The sequence below is a fragment of the Amphiura filiformis genome, chromosome 9 (assembly GCF_039555335.1).
Source record: "Amphiura filiformis chromosome 9, Afil_fr2py, whole genome shotgun sequence".
NCBI classification, from domain to species: domain Eukaryota; kingdom Metazoa; phylum Echinodermata; class Ophiuroidea; order Amphilepidida; family Amphiuridae; genus Amphiura; species Amphiura filiformis.
Genome location: NC_092636.1, coordinates 41,544,297 through 41,564,651, shown reverse-complemented (window position 1 = coordinate 41,564,651; position 20,355 = coordinate 41,544,297). Strand labels below are relative to the sequence as shown.

General features: G+C 35.9%; 1 protein-coding gene across 4 annotated transcripts in view; it reads right to left on the bottom strand.

The window, feature by feature from the left end:
- LOC140161004 (dachshund homolog 1-like) overlaps nt 1-20,031 on the bottom strand; it is a 144,672-nt gene extending 124,641 nt beyond the window's left edge. For 3 of the 4 annotated variants that reach the window (XM_072184373.1, XM_072184374.1, XM_072184375.1), the window contains exon 1: nt 19,387-20,031. In XM_072184373.1, coding sequence (XP_072040474.1) covers nt 19,387-19,784 — 398 coding nt within the window. In that variant the 5' untranslated portion in view covers nt 19,785-20,031. The remainder of the gene's footprint in view (nt 1-19,386) is intronic. The other variant, XM_072184376.1, reaches the window with a different exon arrangement.
- Nucleotides 20,032-20,355: the final 324 nt, after the last annotated feature.

Sequence of the window (20,355 nt, the reverse complement as noted above, 5' to 3'; positions counted from 1 at the left end):
TTCAGAGGTCATTCTATGCATGTATGAACATATTGAGGTGAAAGAACTGCACCTTTAAAGATGAGGTTGTTCAATATGTAAGCCCAATGCGAAAGTACAATTGGTGAATAAATATAGCAGCACACTTGTCCACACACTTGCTCGGCACATTTCTTCTTGGAACAAGCTAACTCGATTAAGTGAATGGCATTAGGCAAAATAGCCCACAAATCGGGGCAAAAATAAGATTATCGTCCACGTGCCAGTTTTGTTTCTGGCAAAAGGTGCATTTATTTTGCCTGAGCGAGATTTAACGCTAGTGTATTGACCTTGATTACAATAAATACAAAGACAAGTGAAAAAGGCATTTGTTTCTTTTGTTAGGAGGTGGTAACTGTATATACAAGTTCAAGTTTTAATTTATCATTTTTTAGAATACAGCAAGATATTTCAGGTAATAACTGAATAATTATTTATTAATTAGCCTATAAAACTAATCACTACCAGTACTACTTGAAGCAAATCTTCCATCAAGGAATTTAGAAAAGGAAATAAAAGTATATATTTATTTATTATCACACAATTGTAAAAGCAGCATATAGGACAAATATTGTATGTATATAGGACAGGACAGGACGGATAAAAAGGTGAATAAGAAAACATTGAAAACAATTAAGAAAGTAGCTTACAAAGGCTCAAATCTTGTAACATTCATTCAGCACTATCCCCCAACCCACAAGACCCAAAAGTAGTTTCATAGTCATTCCAAAACTTAACTTTATAAAGACCTGTGTCATTAAGCATCTTATATGCAACAAAGAATCTTGAAAGTATTCTTCTACCTACAATCCTACATGTATTACCCAATACCATTGTTCAACTTCACAATTAGACTTAAGGAAGGTAACACCCTTATTTTCCTATTACCAAACTACCCTGTTATTTAAAGAATAATATTAACTTAGTTTACAATACACTTAAATAGATTTGCACAAAATAGGATAATGTTAAGCAGATGTTTCCTTATTTTCTATTTATTCCGCTTTTTAATGTCCTATTTGTACTGGCAAGCATTTAAGGCACTTGGGTTATTATTACATTTGAATACTTTTCACACATTAACAATCGGCAGTTATTATAAACAGCGCAATTGTAGAAAAGTACTTCAGCCCTTAAGGTTAAAACAATATGTAACAAAGGTCTGCACCAGCATGATTGTCATAAAAAACGAAAAGCAAAACAAAACTGGTGATCTAGATAAACAATACAATAGGCAGGCTAGCAGGCAGGCTACGGCATTTGGGTTTCTTACGTTGCCTTATTATCCCTGATAAAAATCGACGTGTAAATATTTCATCGCCGAGTTCCTTGCTTTGTTTTTGTTGCTTTGTGGGCATGTCAGAGAGTTGTTTGTAGAGCATTATAGTGAATGTGCCGATTATGTTTTCTAAAGGAAATGTACAGTTTCCCTTCATTCAAGCAAGATTCAACTACTGGCATTGGTACAGTAACATTATAACATGGTATATACATGACCTTAGCTCTCTTAATTATCTAGCTGGATAAATATGATTCTATATTTTCGATTGATATGCCAGGCCAACTGACGGTAGTGGTTTCTCTCTTTATGAAAGTTCACATTACGCACTTGATCAGGTTTCTTGTTGACTTGCCCAAGTTTTTAATCGTGCAACTTGCAATGGTCATATGAAATGTCAAATTCATTGGCAGAGCTATAAATGTTAGTATGATTAAGGGTACAACCCAAAAGATCAATGACATCCTATAAACATATCTTGTTTCATAGCTTTTCATTTCATAGCTGATCTCCACCTCCTCATCTGTAATAAACCCGGATGTGAATAAAAATAACATCAATGTTTTCTAAGAGCATGTAATCAACATTTTAGCTCTTTCCCTCCATATTCGATAGGACATTATTGATGTTTTGGTTTTCCTCTAAAAAGTTTATCAACTTTTATGCTTAAAATACATAAAAAGTTGCTTTCTTTCTTGTCTTATGCTACATAAACAACTCTGTAACCATGGTGTCACTACTCCAAACTTCGAAGCATTTAACACCGCCCAATCACTGTAACACTTTCAATTAATTATTATTGTTAAAGTATCAAAAAACAATAGAAAAAGTCTACTCATTTGAGATCTCGGGAAACCTTAGCGCACCAGAATGGTATTTATCTGCCAAACTTGGAACCATTTAACGCCGCCCAATCACGATAACACTTTCAATTAATTATTATTGTTAAAGTATCAAAAAACAATAGAAAAAGTCTACTCATTTGAGATCTCGGGAAACCTTAGCACACCAGAATGGTATTTATCTGCCGATTACTGAGGCCTGATTTGAAGCAGCCAGTTAAACAACTTGACAATGCTCAACTCAAATGTCAAGATCACTATCCATTACCACTATTGACCTGCGTTTCAATTATCAGTGGTAACTCCACTTGTAATTTCGTCCCGCAATCGTGCGCCGGGGTGATATCAAGTTGGACTACAAGAATGTCGCAAATCGGTGTAAGTGTCCACCTGGAAAATGTCACAATTTTGTTGTGGTTGATATGCGAGTCCCGAGCTATGAGTTCGCCAAGTTGTAGTAAGATATACCTGCCATCAAATGGTAGCTGCACAGACTTATAGTTGGTTGTCGATGTTGAGTACTACTTGAAGAAGAGAAACACAATAATTTGATTCATTGACTTGGTAATTAATTACTTGTCTTGCTTAAGAGAAACTGTGTGGTTGAGAATACCAAATGAAATGGGAATTTAAGTAAAAGGGATGAGGCATCAAGTCTGTTAAATAATTCCAATGTTTGGTTCTACTGTGATTGGTAGTGACTATTTAAAATTGGTAATGGGAGTGTTAAGTGCCGGAAAACACAAGTATTTAATTCACTCTTACTCACTCACTATCTTTCCAAGTAATACAGGAAAGATACAGCCAAGCCGACTTGCTTCCAGTGAATGCATTAAAAGAGTACAAGTTTTGGTACCCAATACATTCAGAGGTCAACCCACAAATGTACTTATATATTGGGGTTAAAGAATTTGTTACTGACAGATGAGCATGTTCGAGATCGTTACTAATAAAGAAACTTAGTTTTAGTTTGCACTCTAATATAAATACTTCATTTCTAATGTCCCAACATGAATTGTAAAGACCTGAGCAAACAAAAACTCTACAAATAAAAGTCAATTATAAATTACTTTCAGCAGATCAAATAATACTAATATTTTTTCTATATATAGGTGTGGTTCAATGTATTGTCTTGTCTATATATACATATATATATATATATATGTGATACCGATACATAGTATTTTGTCCTCTCGTCGACCTTTAACCAGATCGCTTGGCCTAATTCTCTGTGTTCCGTGCAGCGAATCATTACTAATACTATCAAAAGCCGTATCAAGCGAAATAATATGCCACTCATTTGGAAGTAAAAGAAAAGAAACCACTCGCAGAAACAATTGTCATTATGTCTATTGTTCCTCTAGGTTGTTTTTTTATTAGCAATGCCCTGGGAAACAGTAGTATAAATTAAAATCCATTGCTATTGTTCTACAGCCCTTAGCGGCCCAGGTATTTATTTTTGACGCTTGCTGGTTTCAATTCCAATTGGATATGAATTGAACGACACTTCCGTTACTTTTATTTCAATTGTAAAGTCTATTATTACCCCGGTCATTCCCTGTACAACAATATAACACTCAAACTGTTGCTAAAATATCGTAATTGATTTGGAGTGGCTCACCTGATGGGACAAATGGTTTAATTCTATAACCCCAATTTGAACTTGAATATGAAAGTTGAATTTTCAGTAATTTGCATTAATTCAGCTAAAATATTTGTATTTCTCTGTGGTACAGTTTTCATTTATGAATCCTACATTTGTAGTCCACTCTTCAGGTCATCTCTCATGAAAGTGTTCTTTGATGCCTTCATTCTTAAATCAGCAGATTTTCCAATGTCAAAAATAAACACATTCCTGGTCACCTTCATGTAAACAAACAATAATCAATATCAATAAATAAATGGGCCACTTTTATCTCATTAACCCCAAGTGACATCATCATCAGCCACAACTAACAAACGATCTATCTCACATCTGACAAATCATGAGACCTCTGTAGAATTTGAAGGGTTCACTAGGATCCAGAACATGCTCATCTATCAGGGGCACGGTTATTAAACCCCAATACATTTGTACATTTATTGAATGACCTTGAAAATTTGGGTACAAAACCTCATACTCTGCAATTTGAGGTCAAATTTTGCACTATGATTGTTTAATTGAAGTTATTGAACTATGCCATTGGAATGAGGCTATTTTGGCCCATAGTGGTTAATGCAAGAACACCTTATATGCAATAGCTGCCCTATAGATATTTGTCAATTTATCTATTCTATATTGAGCAAATCTAAAACAATATGCATCTGGCAGCTATTATAGATAGCCCCTTCTTGGAATGCTACATCAACTGAATTTTAAATTATAACCTGATCATGGATGGAACCTGATTCCTAGATATCAAAATTAATCAGTGGGCATACAAATCAGGAAATTGATCAATAAAGTGGTAACAGTTCTGTTTAGTTGCCAGCATAGATGAATCACAGTCACATTGTAAAGACAAGTTCATGTCTATTGCTTTTAAACATTAAATTAATTAGGCCTTGGAGGTGTTTGATTTCAAGACCTGTATATCCTGGTGGAGATCTGGGGGGATTTATGGAGACACCGGGATGGGTCAGTCAGACAGACGGACTAAATCATTACTGACTGAATCAAATGATTAATTAGTGAAATGATCATATTTTAAGATTAATAATATATATTAACAATGTATTCTGTGGGAACATGATTATTATTAATAGGCCTAATAGTAGGCCTACTACATTGTGTATAGCAAATTGTATTATATGGTTCTGTATTGTAGGCCTATTGTATATTTGTATTGTATTGTATTGTATTGTATTGTATTGTACAGAAATATAGTTGTAGTGTAGTGAAGTTGTATAATAGTGTAGTGTAGTGTAGTGTAGTGTAGTGTAGTGTAGTGTAGTGTAGTGTAGTGCAGTGTAGTGTAGTGCAGTGTATTGTAGTGCAGTGCAGTGCATTGCAGTGTAGTGTACATGTGTACTGTGGTGTTGGAGAGTGTAATGTGTGAAGAAGTGTAGTGTAGTGAACTGTGTGTGTTTTGTATTGCATTGCTTGCATTTCACTGTCATTGCATTCAGTAAGGGACGCACCATTAGATTCTCAGGGGGGGGCATGGGAGTTTGGGTCAGGCAGAATTTTTTTGTTGTGAAGTGAAGTGAAGTTTTTTTTTTTTCCTCCAAGAGCACAAAATTTTTTTTACGCCGCCTTTGTGCAGTTATTTTTTTAGCAATATTTAATGTACATTTGTATACAAAGTTGGGTGGGTGAAATTTTTTTTTTTTACTCATCAGTGAGGCAAATTTTTTTTTTCTTCTCACTAGTGGGCAAAGTTTTTACACTAGTGGGCAAAGTTTTTTTTTTTCAAAAACCTCCCATGCCCCCCCCTGGAAATCTAATGGTGCGCCCCTAAGCATTCATGCATGTATGGCTGGCCACTCATCATTGACAATCTTAAGTTCATTTTACAAGTCAAACTGTACACTGTACATATTTGACAGCAAATTTGTATGCAAATTAATTTCTGCCTTTAGCCAGCCAATTTTATCCATCTTGACCTCAAAGTTGCGGCCAGCCCAGACCATTGACCATTTATGACCACCCATGTCTTTCAGGAAAATGTCAAAATTGAACGATAAACAAGGTGGAAATTAAATTATTTCGCAAGTAATATTTCTACAAGTGTGAGAGTGGTCAGCGAATTGTGAGTCACCCAAATTGTGGTGATTGAATGAAGACTACCTCGCTAGACAATCGGATTAAATATTATCAACAAATTGACCTGCTCGTAGTTCGTCCGTTTCTTTTTTCATCTTTGTTTGAAATAATTGGTAAATTCCTCTTGAACTGTTTATTGTATTAACTTAAACTGTTTTCAGTAGCCAGGCTAATAAGGTAGAAAAGTGCAAGCTTTAGTAATCTTAACTGAGTTAAGACTAAGAGCCACATATTTTGGTTTGGGTATACTCATCTGCATGGTCACAACGCTAACAGGAAATAACAATATCTTATTGTTGTTCATTGCAAGATTCATTTGTTTTCAGTTTAATCAAGACCCTTCACCTAAATTGATTTACTTTAGATTTAAGGTAACAGCCAATTAGTCCAAATAAAAGGTTCATTCGTCCAAAAAGGGTTAAGTTGGGGTTTGGGTATTTTAGGTTAGGATTAGGGTTACAGGTAAGGGTTAGTGATGGGATAGCCTGAATAGGGTTAGGCTTAGTGTAATTGTTAGGACTAGAGTTAGGGTTAGGGCTTAGATTATTATAGGTTAGGTTAATAACCCTTTTGACTATCGACCTGTAACCAGACTTAATTAAGTTCTAGGCAAGAGTACGTGTGTGTAGGGGTGTGTGTGTGGGGGGGGGGGGTGCATGTGCGCTGTGTGTGTACGAATGAATGGGGTGTGTACACTCTACATGATGCATATGATGTGATAGGGTGCAGGGGTGTGAGCAAGAGAGACAGACAGACAGATACACAGAAAGAGAGAATAAATCCACATGAGTTTCAGCATTTGCAACTTCTTCCTCATATCTGTCAAATAAATGACATTCTTTGAACTTTTCTAACAAAAGATCTCTCTAGAGAGAGTAAAAAGGCACCAAAGAAAATTACAAAATTTGCACAATTCTTCAGTTCAAACTTTAACTGTTAAAACTTTCTCAAAAAGAGTCATTTCAGCTATACCCATGGGAGTAAATTGCTACAAACAGACAAAATCTCCTCTCTGCCATAATGGAAGTACCAAATACGATTTCTTTTTCTAATTCCTCTCTGCGGCTGGACAAAACTTGAAGTTGTTAAGAGAAGTACATAATTTCCAATGTCCGACAGGTCACCCCTCCCAAGGCAATGAGCTCTGACTGGGGACACTGACCCTTGTTTGTGCAGGGGGAAACTATGACGCCAAAACTTCTAATTTTAAGTTATTCTAACTGGTCAAATGAATCGCAGCTATTTTTACAGTATAGTATGGTATACTAGGATTGTATACGCTTTGGCGGGTTAAGGGTGCGTGATATGAAAGTGAAACTTTTTTTTATTATTATTATTTTAAACATTTGGATTAAGGGCACATTATACAAGTGTCTTATGTATTATAAAGTGTTATCCATATGTATTTTGGCCCGAAATTAAAAAGGAAATCCAAATTTACACCAGTCCATGAATGCATGTTGATGAAAGCTTACAATTAAAGCCTACATTACATCCCAGGCATTACGTGCATTTTTAATGAAAAAAGTCTTTTAACAAAGAAAAAACACAAAAAATGACCAGACCTGACAGATTAAGATTGATTAGACTGTCAGACCTAAACTTCCCTTTTTCAAACAAAACATTATTCATTTTGGGAGTCTCTTTAATATTTTATGGTTGAAACATCAACAAATGCCTGATATAGTGTGTGTTGACAAAGAAAACATAATCAAATTTGTGGGTTTATTTCTTCCATCTCCCATGTTACATTAATGCCATGGGGTGAAATGACAATTAGAAATTGAAAGAGTTACAGCCATTATGGAAGAATTGAAAGTCATCAAGAGGTCATAAGTAGGCCTATTTACCTCCCAAATGGATGAAAATAAGGGATATGTCTCTGTTCTTTAAGGCATTAATTGTCAAAACTACATCACAAATGCAATGGCCATTGTTTAAAGGTATTGTTCCTTGATTTTCACTGCAAGTGCAAATTTTAAGTTGATGATGGCAGGCATCGGACCATTGTTTTCATCAAACAAATGTTTTTTATGTAGGGTCGCTTGCAGAGTTTCGGGTTTTGTGGAATGTGATTCCCCCCTCAAACTGTCATCTCTAGCCCCCTTTAGGATGCTGGCCACTCTGATATGTAAGATTTTAGGCCAATGTTGTACTTTTTTGTCTATTTGTGACCATTTTTGTCAATGACCCCCCCCCCATGAAAGTCACCATGCCCCACTGAAAGTTGCCATGCCCCCCCCCCCCTCCTTTGAAAAAGTCCCGACTACGTCATCATTGAGTATACATAATTCTCACATGATGCCAGTCAAGATTCTTTATCTCCTTTCTTCAGCCACGACACAAGCCTTTACATTTTCAGGTATAAGTTTTCTAAATTATTTCGGACAGATGATAGCCATAATTAAATAAAAACTTGAGATTTTGACTCATTGGCAGATAGAGATAAATGGCTAATCATGGATAGGTATGGGCTGACTACCTGATGACAGATGGGTGAAAGAAAAGTACAATAGTAATAGCTATTCTGGCAATTGTTACTACTCCCTTTGTAAAGAAGAAAACAGTGGAATCTCCATCTTTCAAGTCAGAAGTTATTTAACTGGCTGGTTTGTTTATTGTTTATTTGACTATATGTACTGTGCAAAATCAATATTTTTGTGCAAAAGTACAATATCAGTAGCTATTCTCAAAATTGTTATTACTCCCTTTGTAAAGAAGCAAAAGGTGGAATCTCTAACTTTCAAGTCAGGCAAGATTATTGAACTTGTTCGTTTGTTTGTTTATTTGTCTGTAGGTGCAAAAATTCATGTAGATCCAGAAGTATTGCATGTTTTACCCTCTTTTCTTTATAGCTACAGTATCACATAAATCTTGATTCAGAACTCCGGATATAAACACTCTTCAGGTACGCACACATGTTATGATGTCATCATGTTTAGAGGGTGCGTGTGTAATATTTGGCAAAGCCCAATGGACTGTCATTTTCCTATGTCCACTATCATCGTCAGCAGGAAGGTCATGGCCAGTAGAAGATTCGGTCATGGACCTATGTGAATGTGGACCTGACGGCCAGCGCGAGCTAGTCAACTCACTCTGTAACTAACTTTCTTATCTATTTTTAGCTAGCATTTCAGAATTCTATTTTGAGCATCCGATTGGAGACTTATATTGGTAAACGATCTATCATAACACAGACTGAATGTAGGGTGGGTGACACACAGACATATGGACGAACGCTGAAGACACAGCACGCATGACACGATAGAGGCTGCTATATGCATGTAGGAGGCCTATAAACCACACACAGATTTGATAGCAAATTTGTATGCATATCTAATTTTCAATGTCAAAAGCAAACAAGGCATTTAAAAAAAACCATAAAATTTCACTTTCTTAAAAAAGCTTAAAATGACGTTGTCATACCAACTGCCATCTGAAGATAGTTGCCAAAATGATTTAAATTTTGACAACTTGGCAAGTAAATCTATCATACTACATGACAAAATCAGAGCTGCTATATTGCCTGGACCTTATTCATGCAAATGATTCAACATAAGTCACAGAGGTGTGTTGTATTATTAGTAAAAGCAACATTTGTGAAAAACAATGTGATCTTTTGTTATAGCCAATTAGCAAAACAGAAGCTTCATTATTATACATAAATTCTTACAAATTTAATCAGCTATTTGCATTATGAACAATGCATCCAAATTAGCAGTATTGCAGCCAATTATAAGGCCAAATAAAAAAATAAACATGTTTCACGTCCCCTCCCGCTTCCTTTTTTGAGGTTTCTTCAATTTTATTTTTATTTTTTGAAATTCAGTTATAACTTTTCAATAAATATGTCTAGGAAGTAGAGATGCTTTCTATAGCCTTGCTAATATACAAGACACACTTTTATAAGATTTTGTGATAGTTAGAGGGGGCCTATCTCTCAGAACAAGAAATAAAAAGTGGCCTCCTCCTTTTTCCAGGCATTATTGTATACGCTAAAACAGCTCTAATTATGGGTATTCACACCGATTTTGCAATAAAAATAAAAAAAAAAAGCCCCTCTTCCTCCTTTTTTTTCAAAAACCCGGACGTGAAACATGTTTTTTATTTTACTTGGCCTAATAACCCTATTATACAAAAACAAAAAGTAGGCCTACTGAAAACAATTTTATAAATGTTCATAAACATTTCTCAACATCATTGCTGTTCATTCATATCAACCAAAATGTCAGTAGCACCTATGACAACTGAAATATTGCTCAAAGTAAATTAGACAGATCTTTAATGACCTTTTCACAATTATCAACACATTATTTTATGTTTATGAAAAGTAAAGTGCAAATGTAATACCGATCCAGTTGTCAGATAGTCCGTCAATGAAATTATCAAAACGAGTTCAATGTCACTTAGGAAAAATGAGATAATATGACTATGTAATGAACAGACAAGTCATAATAGTGCATTCATATCTACAGCTTGGTCGTGTCAAAATATCTGACAATAAAACATAATGCTGGAAGGCACGTCCAATTATGAATGTAGCACAGCGTGGAATTCTGATCACATTCCACATTGTTAGAAGTAATAACAACTTGTCAAAAGTCCCGTTAATTTAGCGCAAAATAGTCCAATATTTTGCTGGTATTAAAAAATAGTTCGGCAAATATCCGCTCAGAGGTTGTCAATGTTTATTACTGGGTGTAGTGGATGGGTAGATGCATGGATGCTTATTTAGGTACTAATTTTATTCATGTAATTTTCTTGTTTTGGTCACGTTTAGTTTCTTTGCATTACTTCCTAAATGTGTAATTAGCCTTTCTTAAACAGTTTGGAAATATTTAATTAATACACTCCGCTTCCAACACTATAACCTAAAAATCTGGCCTAAAACTATAAACCTAATAGTCTCAAACCATGAGCTGTGTGGAGGATACCACAATGCTACTAAATTTGATCCTCTTTTCAAATTTTATTTGCACACTTGATTTTCTTTGAATGTCACTCATTTCAAGAAGACCAAACCCTCTCCATCATTCTTTATGTTCAATGCGCTAAACCTTTACAAACATGTTACATGTGACATTTGGAGTAAGGACGGTGAAAAAGGAGAGAAAATACAGCAATACGTGATAAATTATGAGAAAATGATAAATGATTTAAATGACTCATGAGTCAACAAAGCAGTTTACAAGCTCTGACAACCAACTCTTTAATATTGCAAGTAACATTCATTCATTCCAGGATTCTAAAGACCATTTCAGTAGGTCCTCCAGAAGCTTATAGTATGTAAATTTACCCTCTCTGTTAAGTGACTAAATCCAGAGAATCTCATCTTCTCTGCTAAATCAAAACATTGTTTTAAAGTCTTGTTACACCCTTCTTTTATGAGCATACACTAGGATCCACAACATGCACATCTATATGGGCACAGTTCTATAACCCCAATACATTTGCACATTCATTGAATGGCCTTTGAAAATTTGGGTACAAAAACTCATACTCTGCAACTTGAGGTCACATTTTGCACTATGATTATGTAATTGAGGTTACTGGACTATGCCATTGGGATGAGGCTATTGTGGTCCATAGGTCCACAGTTCCATAACCCCAATACATTTGTACATTCATTGAATGACCTTTGAAAATTTGGGTACAAAAACTCATACTCTGCAACTTGAGGTCACATTTTGCACTATGATTATGTAATTGAGGTTACTGGACTATGCCATTGGGATGAGGCTATTGTGGTCCATAGTGATATGAAAACAGAAAGTGAAAGGGCAACTTCTCCCCTCACCTTACAACATCCAGGTAATATGGATTGACAAAGGCAACTGTTAGACAAGCTGGCCAAGTATATATACGCCCTATCATGTCAATCCTACATCATCTCATGTCCCCACCTTTAAACTTGAACTTGGTGTTAGGAGGACAAACAAAAGGTGATTCCAAGAGAAAAAGAAATAGAATATGATTTCGGTGTCAACCAAGGGGCAGCGTGACCCGGCCATTGCACTCCTCGAGCACGCTTCATACTTTCAACCCAGCAGGACATTTACTCGCTGAGAGATACATGTTGTGTGAATAACCATACATTTATGACCAGTTGGTCGTATTCTGTTGCTCGAGAGGGATGACATTAGGAATTACACGGACTTTAGGCTGTCATCTTTTGTCATTGGGTGGCAGGGTGGGGTTAGGAACCCTCTGGGTGAATGAGTGAGGTTCTAACCAGTGACTTCAATATGATAATAGGGATTTGATGACTTCCATGAATCGTATGGCATGATTTCAGACCTGGGCCATATCGCATAGTCATATTGAAAAGTCATGGTGTATTGTATTGTTGTTTCAATTTGAACCATCTCCAAACCTCTTTATGTCAAAGTCATGTGAAAATAAATAAATGCACTTCCTCATACAGCATAGCATTATCTTTTTTATTTGAATAAAATGAGAAAATGACCAATTTGTGAAAGTAGAAGATAATAAAAGTTACCACAATTTGCTTGTTATTCCTAGAAAAGTCATTCAAGAAGGACAGAGTCTCCACAAACTAACTTTGAAGGACTAAAAAGGAAAAAAAAAAGAAATTATGATTTTGATACCTTATTCAGGATTTTGCCAGAATAGGCTTAATTATTTGGCACCACTTCCAGTGCTTTGAAAGACATTTATGTACAATTGTTATGTTACTCTGTTAAGTAGTCCATTGCATGCTGTAACTGTTAGCCCTACATTTTACTTGTAGCCCTACATTTTCTTATATTTTGTGCACGTATGCCAGATCTAAGAACCAAAGCATCAATAGAATGTCACCCACTTCATCCAAAATTCTGATAAATATCTCCAACTTCATCCAGAATTCTGATCTGATACCAATTTTATACAAATCCTCCGCATAACCTTAAAGAGTTCAATGCCATTGCTACTCCTGTAACCTCTAAATGGCCTTACAAATAAATACCATATCTGTACATTTCTTGAAGAAGAAAAAATGTAAGTAGTATTTAATTCTTTGCCCTTCCACTTGAACTCTAATGCATGTACTATTTTCATCCGATGGACCTTTGCATCCCATATTTGAACTTGGACTTTTCACTCACCCCAAAGGCATAAGCTACAATCAATGTGGTCAGGACAAAATAGCTCAACAACTTTTTGCTTGGAGGGTTTCATTAAATTTGATAAATCCAGTTTCTCTCTTTCCAAGTTTGTTTCATTTTGACCGATATGATTAAAAAACAAAAAAAAATGGTCAGTCATGTGTAAAAATGCATAAAGGTGTGGGAGGGGAATGTGGGTTGGGTGGGTTTGTTGGTGGGTTGATGGGGTGGGTGTGTATGTGTTAGGGTGGGGTGGTCGAGTTGGTGACCAAGAATGCGAGTGATTATCATGTACGCTTGAGTAATGAGAGAGTCTGAATGGGATTTGAATAAGCAAGTGAGTAACTAAGTAAATGAGAGGGGTGAATGGATAACTCAGCAATCACAAAAATGTTTTTAAAATGTTCTAAACATGATAAACATGTTATAAACGCGTTTTGGTTTGATTCAAAATATTTTAATATAATTTAAATGTTAGGTCATTAAAAGTCACAAAAATGTTCTTAAAATATCTTAGGCCTATATTAAAAGTGAAAAAAAAATTAACGTGAAAGAATAAGAATCCATCTTTGAATTTAAACATTAAACATCATTTTTCAAGTGGCAGCACCGGGAGGCTCCCAATCTCAGGTCCCCTCCCCATCAAATTCAACCTCTGTGCTCTGGTTGTGAATTAATTTTTCCTAAATATCCAATACAGCTTGGTACAACAGCTTGCCCAACATTGTAATCAAATTAACCTGAAACAAAAGAATTGTAAAACAAAGAGTAATCAAGTTGTATCAAGAAACTGACCACCAACCAAAAACTGACTCCAGGTGATGCATGTAATGTACTCCATCTGATGACATATATAAGTGAGATAAATGACCTGAATAGCCCTGGCCTGAGGTCAAATGTCACGGGACTGACCATCATCTTCATCAACCTACCCCATCACTATGATGACAATGAGAGAAATGATGGAAAAGGCCGACTACTCCATCCGTCCGTGACACCAGTTGTGATGAGCATAATATTTTAACCAGTTTAACAGGACACACCAACTAGCACAAGACTACCCCGGTATAGCATTCATATCTACATACTAAAAAAGTATGATGTTTTGCATAACTTTTATTTTGCATAAAGAAACACCGCGCGATGTGTGTTATAAGGGTGCATACCATCAAATTACTGTCCCTCATCATTTATTAGACATTAGGATAATCATCCCTGAAAACAGAAACATACAGTCATGCAGCGTACACTTAAGTGTGAAACATCAAACATGTGTTTGAACCTGAGGTATACTATAGTCTCAGGTTTGACCAAGAACACTAATTTATGCAGGATACACCCCATGCAGCCTACGCCTATATACGGTAGGTCTGACCAAACACGGAGAAGCTGAAGGTCACTCTGTTATTTATCTTCTACCTGACCAGCATGCAAATCCTCAGAATTTAGACAACAGGCAGGTCAAGGCCGTTCGTAGGCCCTATGTGTTGTTAGTATCGGCCGCTTTAGGGGCAGAATGGATACATACGGTCAATGTTCTAATATTCTCTACTTTCAAAGAATAATTGATATTATATGTAGCATAATACTTTAGGATTGTGGAAACAGATACAGATATTGCAAATTCATTTGTTACATACACAGTCCGCTATATTTTGCCTTTTAAAATATAAGTTACCAATCATTGTGACATGCGCCCTTATTCACAAACAAGAACTGCAGGGGTTTCCCAGCAAAACTTGTATTTTTTCATAGTGGCCGTAAAGTATGATATTTTGCATATGCAAAACTACATACTTTTGAAGTATGTAATTTTGCATATGCAAAACTACATACTTTTGAAAGTATGTATTTTGCATATGCAAAACTACATACTTTCCAAAAGTATGTAATTTTGCATATGCAAAATATCATATTTTGCAGAGGTATGTGGTTTTGCACGCAGCACCGGGAGAAACAACAAAATATGAGTCTGAATATATCGCTATGAAATTTAATTCTCAATGTCCTAACCCTACAGGCCAATGTCAATACACCTACGGCATTTCGTCCCTCACACGATGTGGACAACCATCACCACTCATCCAAGTCTTTTGTTTTAAAAATATCATTGCATTTCATCCAACACTTATGGATTGATGATCAATGTTGTAAGAATGAACTTCTTTGTTGTCAAAGTATGAATATTTTAAAAGCATCTATGCCGGAATGACTTTTGGTTGGTCATCCGTGGTAAATTTCATCTCATTTTTCCGCCTCCGGTTATAAATGTTCCTCTTGTTTCTTCATCATTTTATATACTGTGTTACTTATCAATTTTAAAGTAGCTACATTATTGCTGACATCTCCGTTGTTTTGCGGGCCAGAAAACAATAAATTTGTTTTCCCCAACATCCGACTCGCGACTCCTCTGCCATGCACCTGTCATTTGATGACGTCACATTGAATAATCCTCTGTGATTGGTTCAAAGTACGTACATATATCTCTTACCTAGAGTAATAATGGACTCGTCCACTCAATTTGCGAGAAAGCAGAACATGACTAAAACTTTACGGTCCACTTCATTCGATCCCAAAATAAACATTTTGAAGCTCAAAAATCGGCATTGATTGAAGGGAATGTTTTCTATCCCGCATTGCCAGGTCAAATTCCAAGCTATCGTCTTTAATTAGCTCTAGCCTGGGTTCAAAAATGACGACTGATCTGATTGGTGAAACATTTGCATGCGCTGAAGTTGCAGACGATATTTTTTCATCAATCGTGTTGTTTATGCAGGTCACATTTTGGGTTTTGTTTAGATAATTAAACACCCCTCCAAGGGTTAATATCTCACTCTGATGATTGGAATGTCTTTGTTCTTTCAAAACATTTGATGACATTTGGATAAAATAATGGGAAGGGTATTTTCAGTGGAGTTCAGACCACAAAAGTAACCAACTGAGAATGTCCTCATTTCGGTTCACCATCACTTTGGTCGCCCTCGCATCATCACCATCTCAAATTCTCCACGAAAGGAGGGCAGGTCAAAGACGGGTCTGGTTCATCGCAAGTCATCATAATATGGCGGACTTTAATATCAAAATTAGGCCGCGCGCGAGTAAATTTGGTAACATTCCGACAGGCGCGATATAAATGTATCAAATTAAACAATAAAACAAACTGCACAGGTGTTAATTGACTTGCTTAATTAAAAAGTTGATCAATTAACAAAATTAAGCGAGTGGACACCCTTCATATATAAGGCCTGTAATCAACGATTACCAAACTATAATATAAAACCAGTTTTAACCATGGCTTTTAAGATCAGATCTGATATCATTCAGTGGCTTTCAAAAGCTTTAATAACCAAGACCTTTTGAGCAATTCGGACGTGACTCTATGTTGTCAATACAATAAAACACCGCAGATCTAGGTGTATTCCCATTAGGTCCCGCCAATTTCAATATTTCTGTTTGCTATAAAGAAATATTAATGCCCTCTGCTCATTTGGGACATTTCCGGGACATTTTGTGTAAATGCCTGCCGGCTTGATTTCTATTTTGTCTTCTAGCATCTCGCATCTTTTTCTCTATTCCGAATAACGCATGGTGCCCCAATCGAGTTGTATGCTATTTCCACGGCAAGGAAAGGCCGTGAAAAATCGCCCTAGGACTCAGATCATTTTCTAGCTTTCTCGTATGAGCAATGAACCAATATATAAACTCCTCCAAGATCATTTCAACTTCACTGAGTTCACTTTAAAACAGTTCTTTTGCCGCCGCGCGCTCACTTCTAAAAACACATTTTTTTCTTTCGAATCACAGAAGGGTAAGGAAAGAATATCAAGCGAGTCCAGTGCGCCATGCATCAATTTTCAATCGCATGAATTTTTGATGCAGTTACATTATAAGCTTATATCAATAATCAAGGAATTTCTACCCCGACAGATGCGATGTTGTGAATGTTTTCTGTAGAAATACGTGCTAAGTATCCCAGAAGTAATAATACGTTTTCACACACGAGTCCTAGATGGAAAGCCAACTCAAAATTGAGAATTGCGACTGAGAGAAAAAATATCAATATAATTTTCTATTTTATGAAATATTAATTGAGTTGATTCAGCAAAGGAACTGATGCACTAAATTCATTATTTTTTTCATTAATTCAACTGAGTTATAGTGAGACAAAACTTTTCCAAAATATATGCTGTGGATTATTTTCATATTGTTTGACAATGTTTATATTATTAAGAGCCAATAAAAAGTAGCTTTAAATAATCTCTAAATACAACAATTATACACCCTCACCCTCATTGAGAAAATACTAGCAATAAATGTACTCCAAAGTGGTCCGTACAGAACCAGAACTTGAAATCTATTGTCAACATCCGTCCGCTTAACGCGCATTTGTTTTATCACAAAATATACAAAGACATCGACAATTAGTAGAACAATACCAGGCCCCATAACATAAGAGCGATAAAGAATGAGCAAATAACACAATGGATTCCAAAATGGACCATTAAAAACCACTAAAAACTAAGATATCTAAACCGGAAAAACGTGCCTGGCTGCATGCTTTTTGTAAAATGCTGAAAGTTTTAAAACTTTATGGTGCACGTGAGAGAACTATTTACTTTTAAGAATAAATTTCAATAAAATCTGACGTAAGATTCCTCTCCCCATACACACACTTTGAGGCAACATGTTGAGAAATGCGATGATAAAGATCATTATTTTCAGCAAGCAATAAACGTGATAAATCAGTGACTGAAATTGTACGTGTCTACTGTGTCCAGATAGGCTTATACTGTATTTTAGGCGTCAAATGATAATTTGTTAAAATCAAACTTTCCAGGAATATAGGCCTATTATATATGATAAAACAAACTAATGTTACCAATCCGAAAATCGTCAATTTGTTTTATTTTGTATAATGATATATTGGTAGCTACATTTTATATTATGATCAGTATAATATGCCTATGCTAAAGAAGTGAATGGCGTTTCGTAAAATCACAAAAGCACTGCAGTATAGACAAAAATAAACAAAACCTAAAACTTCAATTGAAAGACATTTTGCTATCGATGGTTATTGGTCGGCATCGCGGCATCACTGAAACTTTGATAAGAGTAGTACCTGCCCTTTGGATTCTATCTATGTAGGATTGTGGAAAACAAGGAAATCATTGTAGTTAAAACTGAACCAAGCTACCAACCAATCAATCAAGTAAGCAACTAAGCAAGCTACCAACCAATCAATCAAGTAAGCAACTAAGCAAGCAAGCAAGTTCAAGTTTGTTGTCAAGTTGTCATCGTCGAGTGCCAGTCCTGCATGCACGTTTTCAGTGGCCCACCCACGGGTGGCGCGCGTGCCATAACAAAAGAGGGGAGTTACCAAGATGTCTAAGGCCAAATAGGCCAATGCATTCGGCTTTGGCCCTAAACTAACTAGTCGTCCACCCATGGGGAAACTCCCGAGAAAGATAACCTAAATCAGAAATTTGGGTCAATATTGAACCCAGTATAGCTTGATTTCAAAAAATATTCATTGATTATTTGATAGTATAGATATTGTTGGTCAGAAATTGCATCCAGATATAATGATTTAGTTGTTTGGATTGTACAAATTATTGATCATTTCCTAGAAAAGTGTGGGGTTCAACTAGTTTACAAGTTTTCGTTTTTACTATCATTTATGGTTGACAAATAAATTAAAACTTCCTGTAAGTTTGGAAAGTTCTTCTTCATGTTCATAAGTTTATTGCAACAAGATGGCAAGATGTTTGTGAGGTGCAAATACTACCGTTTTAGTGTAGAAATTAACATGCAAATCATGTATGCGATGCGTCAATAAAATAATGGCTATTCATGTATGGCACGATTTTTCAGAGACTTATAAAAGGTTGCTCGATTTAAATGATCAAATTGAAAATATTATAACCATCATCATGTTTTGACCTACAACTAGACCACCATCATTAAATATCGTAAGCAATAAAAAGTTATAAATTGTTATGGCCATATCAATCAAAAACATATGAATACAAGACACTTGACAATTAAACATATCGACTTTTCCAGACGGTCGTAATAAACATCGTTTGAGCCTAGAAGGACATGCAGGTGAAAATCGGTTCGACTTCTGATCAGTTTTAAAACTCTAAATCCCTGGTTTTATATAGTAAATGTTATAAAACATGAAACAAAACATAGGTTGTTTATATCCTTGTCATGTCATACCACTGGAAATAACCTTCCGAATTGACCTACCTACCGCAGAGGTGGTCCGAGTCCAACTTTTTTGGTGTTCTCAGAAAAATTCTAGATATCTGATAGCAACTTCGCTAAAATTTATACTTCGTGATATTATTTTGTCCTGTTTGCTATATTAAAACTTTTTTCTCCATTTCTTACCTCGCTGTTGTGCAGTCTTCATATAGGATATCGAATTCCTTACATGTGAGAAGTTTACAGCGGTTCACGCCGGGCTGAATGGCCCCAAGTCCCCGCAAGATCCTCACTTGTTCAACGTTACAAACCACTGGCGTAATATTCAGGCGCTTCAATTTGGTGTAAACCGTATGTAACCCACCAACTAGATGTTTCAAGAAGAGCTCAAATGCTTGAGGAAGGCATATCATAGTTTCTCCACAAATCCTGAAGCTTGCAATTTTAGTTCCACGATAGTCGATGAGTTTACACTCATTATTTGCTGGATCCGAGCTTACTGGAGGCGGAGTGCTGTACGCGATCTTATCCAGTTTATACAGCACACTCGATGGAGGAATTTGGGTTGGTGGTGAACTCTCCATAGCCCACAATTTCACCCTCTCGTTTTTCAGATAATCAGCCAGCTTTTCTGCAGTTTAGAACAAAATATTATGAATTCAAATTGATGCGTGCAGAACATGCACTATATAGCAGCTTGCTAGCTGTGTGAGGCACCACTGTTTACTATGACTTCCCGGAATTACAGCGTGCTTGGTGACTGGTCGTTACTGTGCACATGTACGTGGTACTGTGTGTACGTGGTAATGACTGACAATGAAATGAACACATTACGTACTTTCACATTACCTGCCAAGGGTCACCCGGACAACACCACTTTAGTACAGGGAGGCTAGGGAGGGGCGGATACCAACTTGATGCGCGTAAAAGGCAAAACAGGTGGATCTGTTAGATGGATATTTGATTGTGATTAATCCAACATATCATGGGAGGGGGAAAATATTAGAAATAAGATATCATTTATGCATTGTTGATATTAAATTAATGACAGAAGGCAAAGGGCCTCAGTATTATATGGTGATTTAATATACTGATTTTTATTTGTTTATTTATTTATTTATTTATTTATTTATTTATTTATTTATTTATTTATTT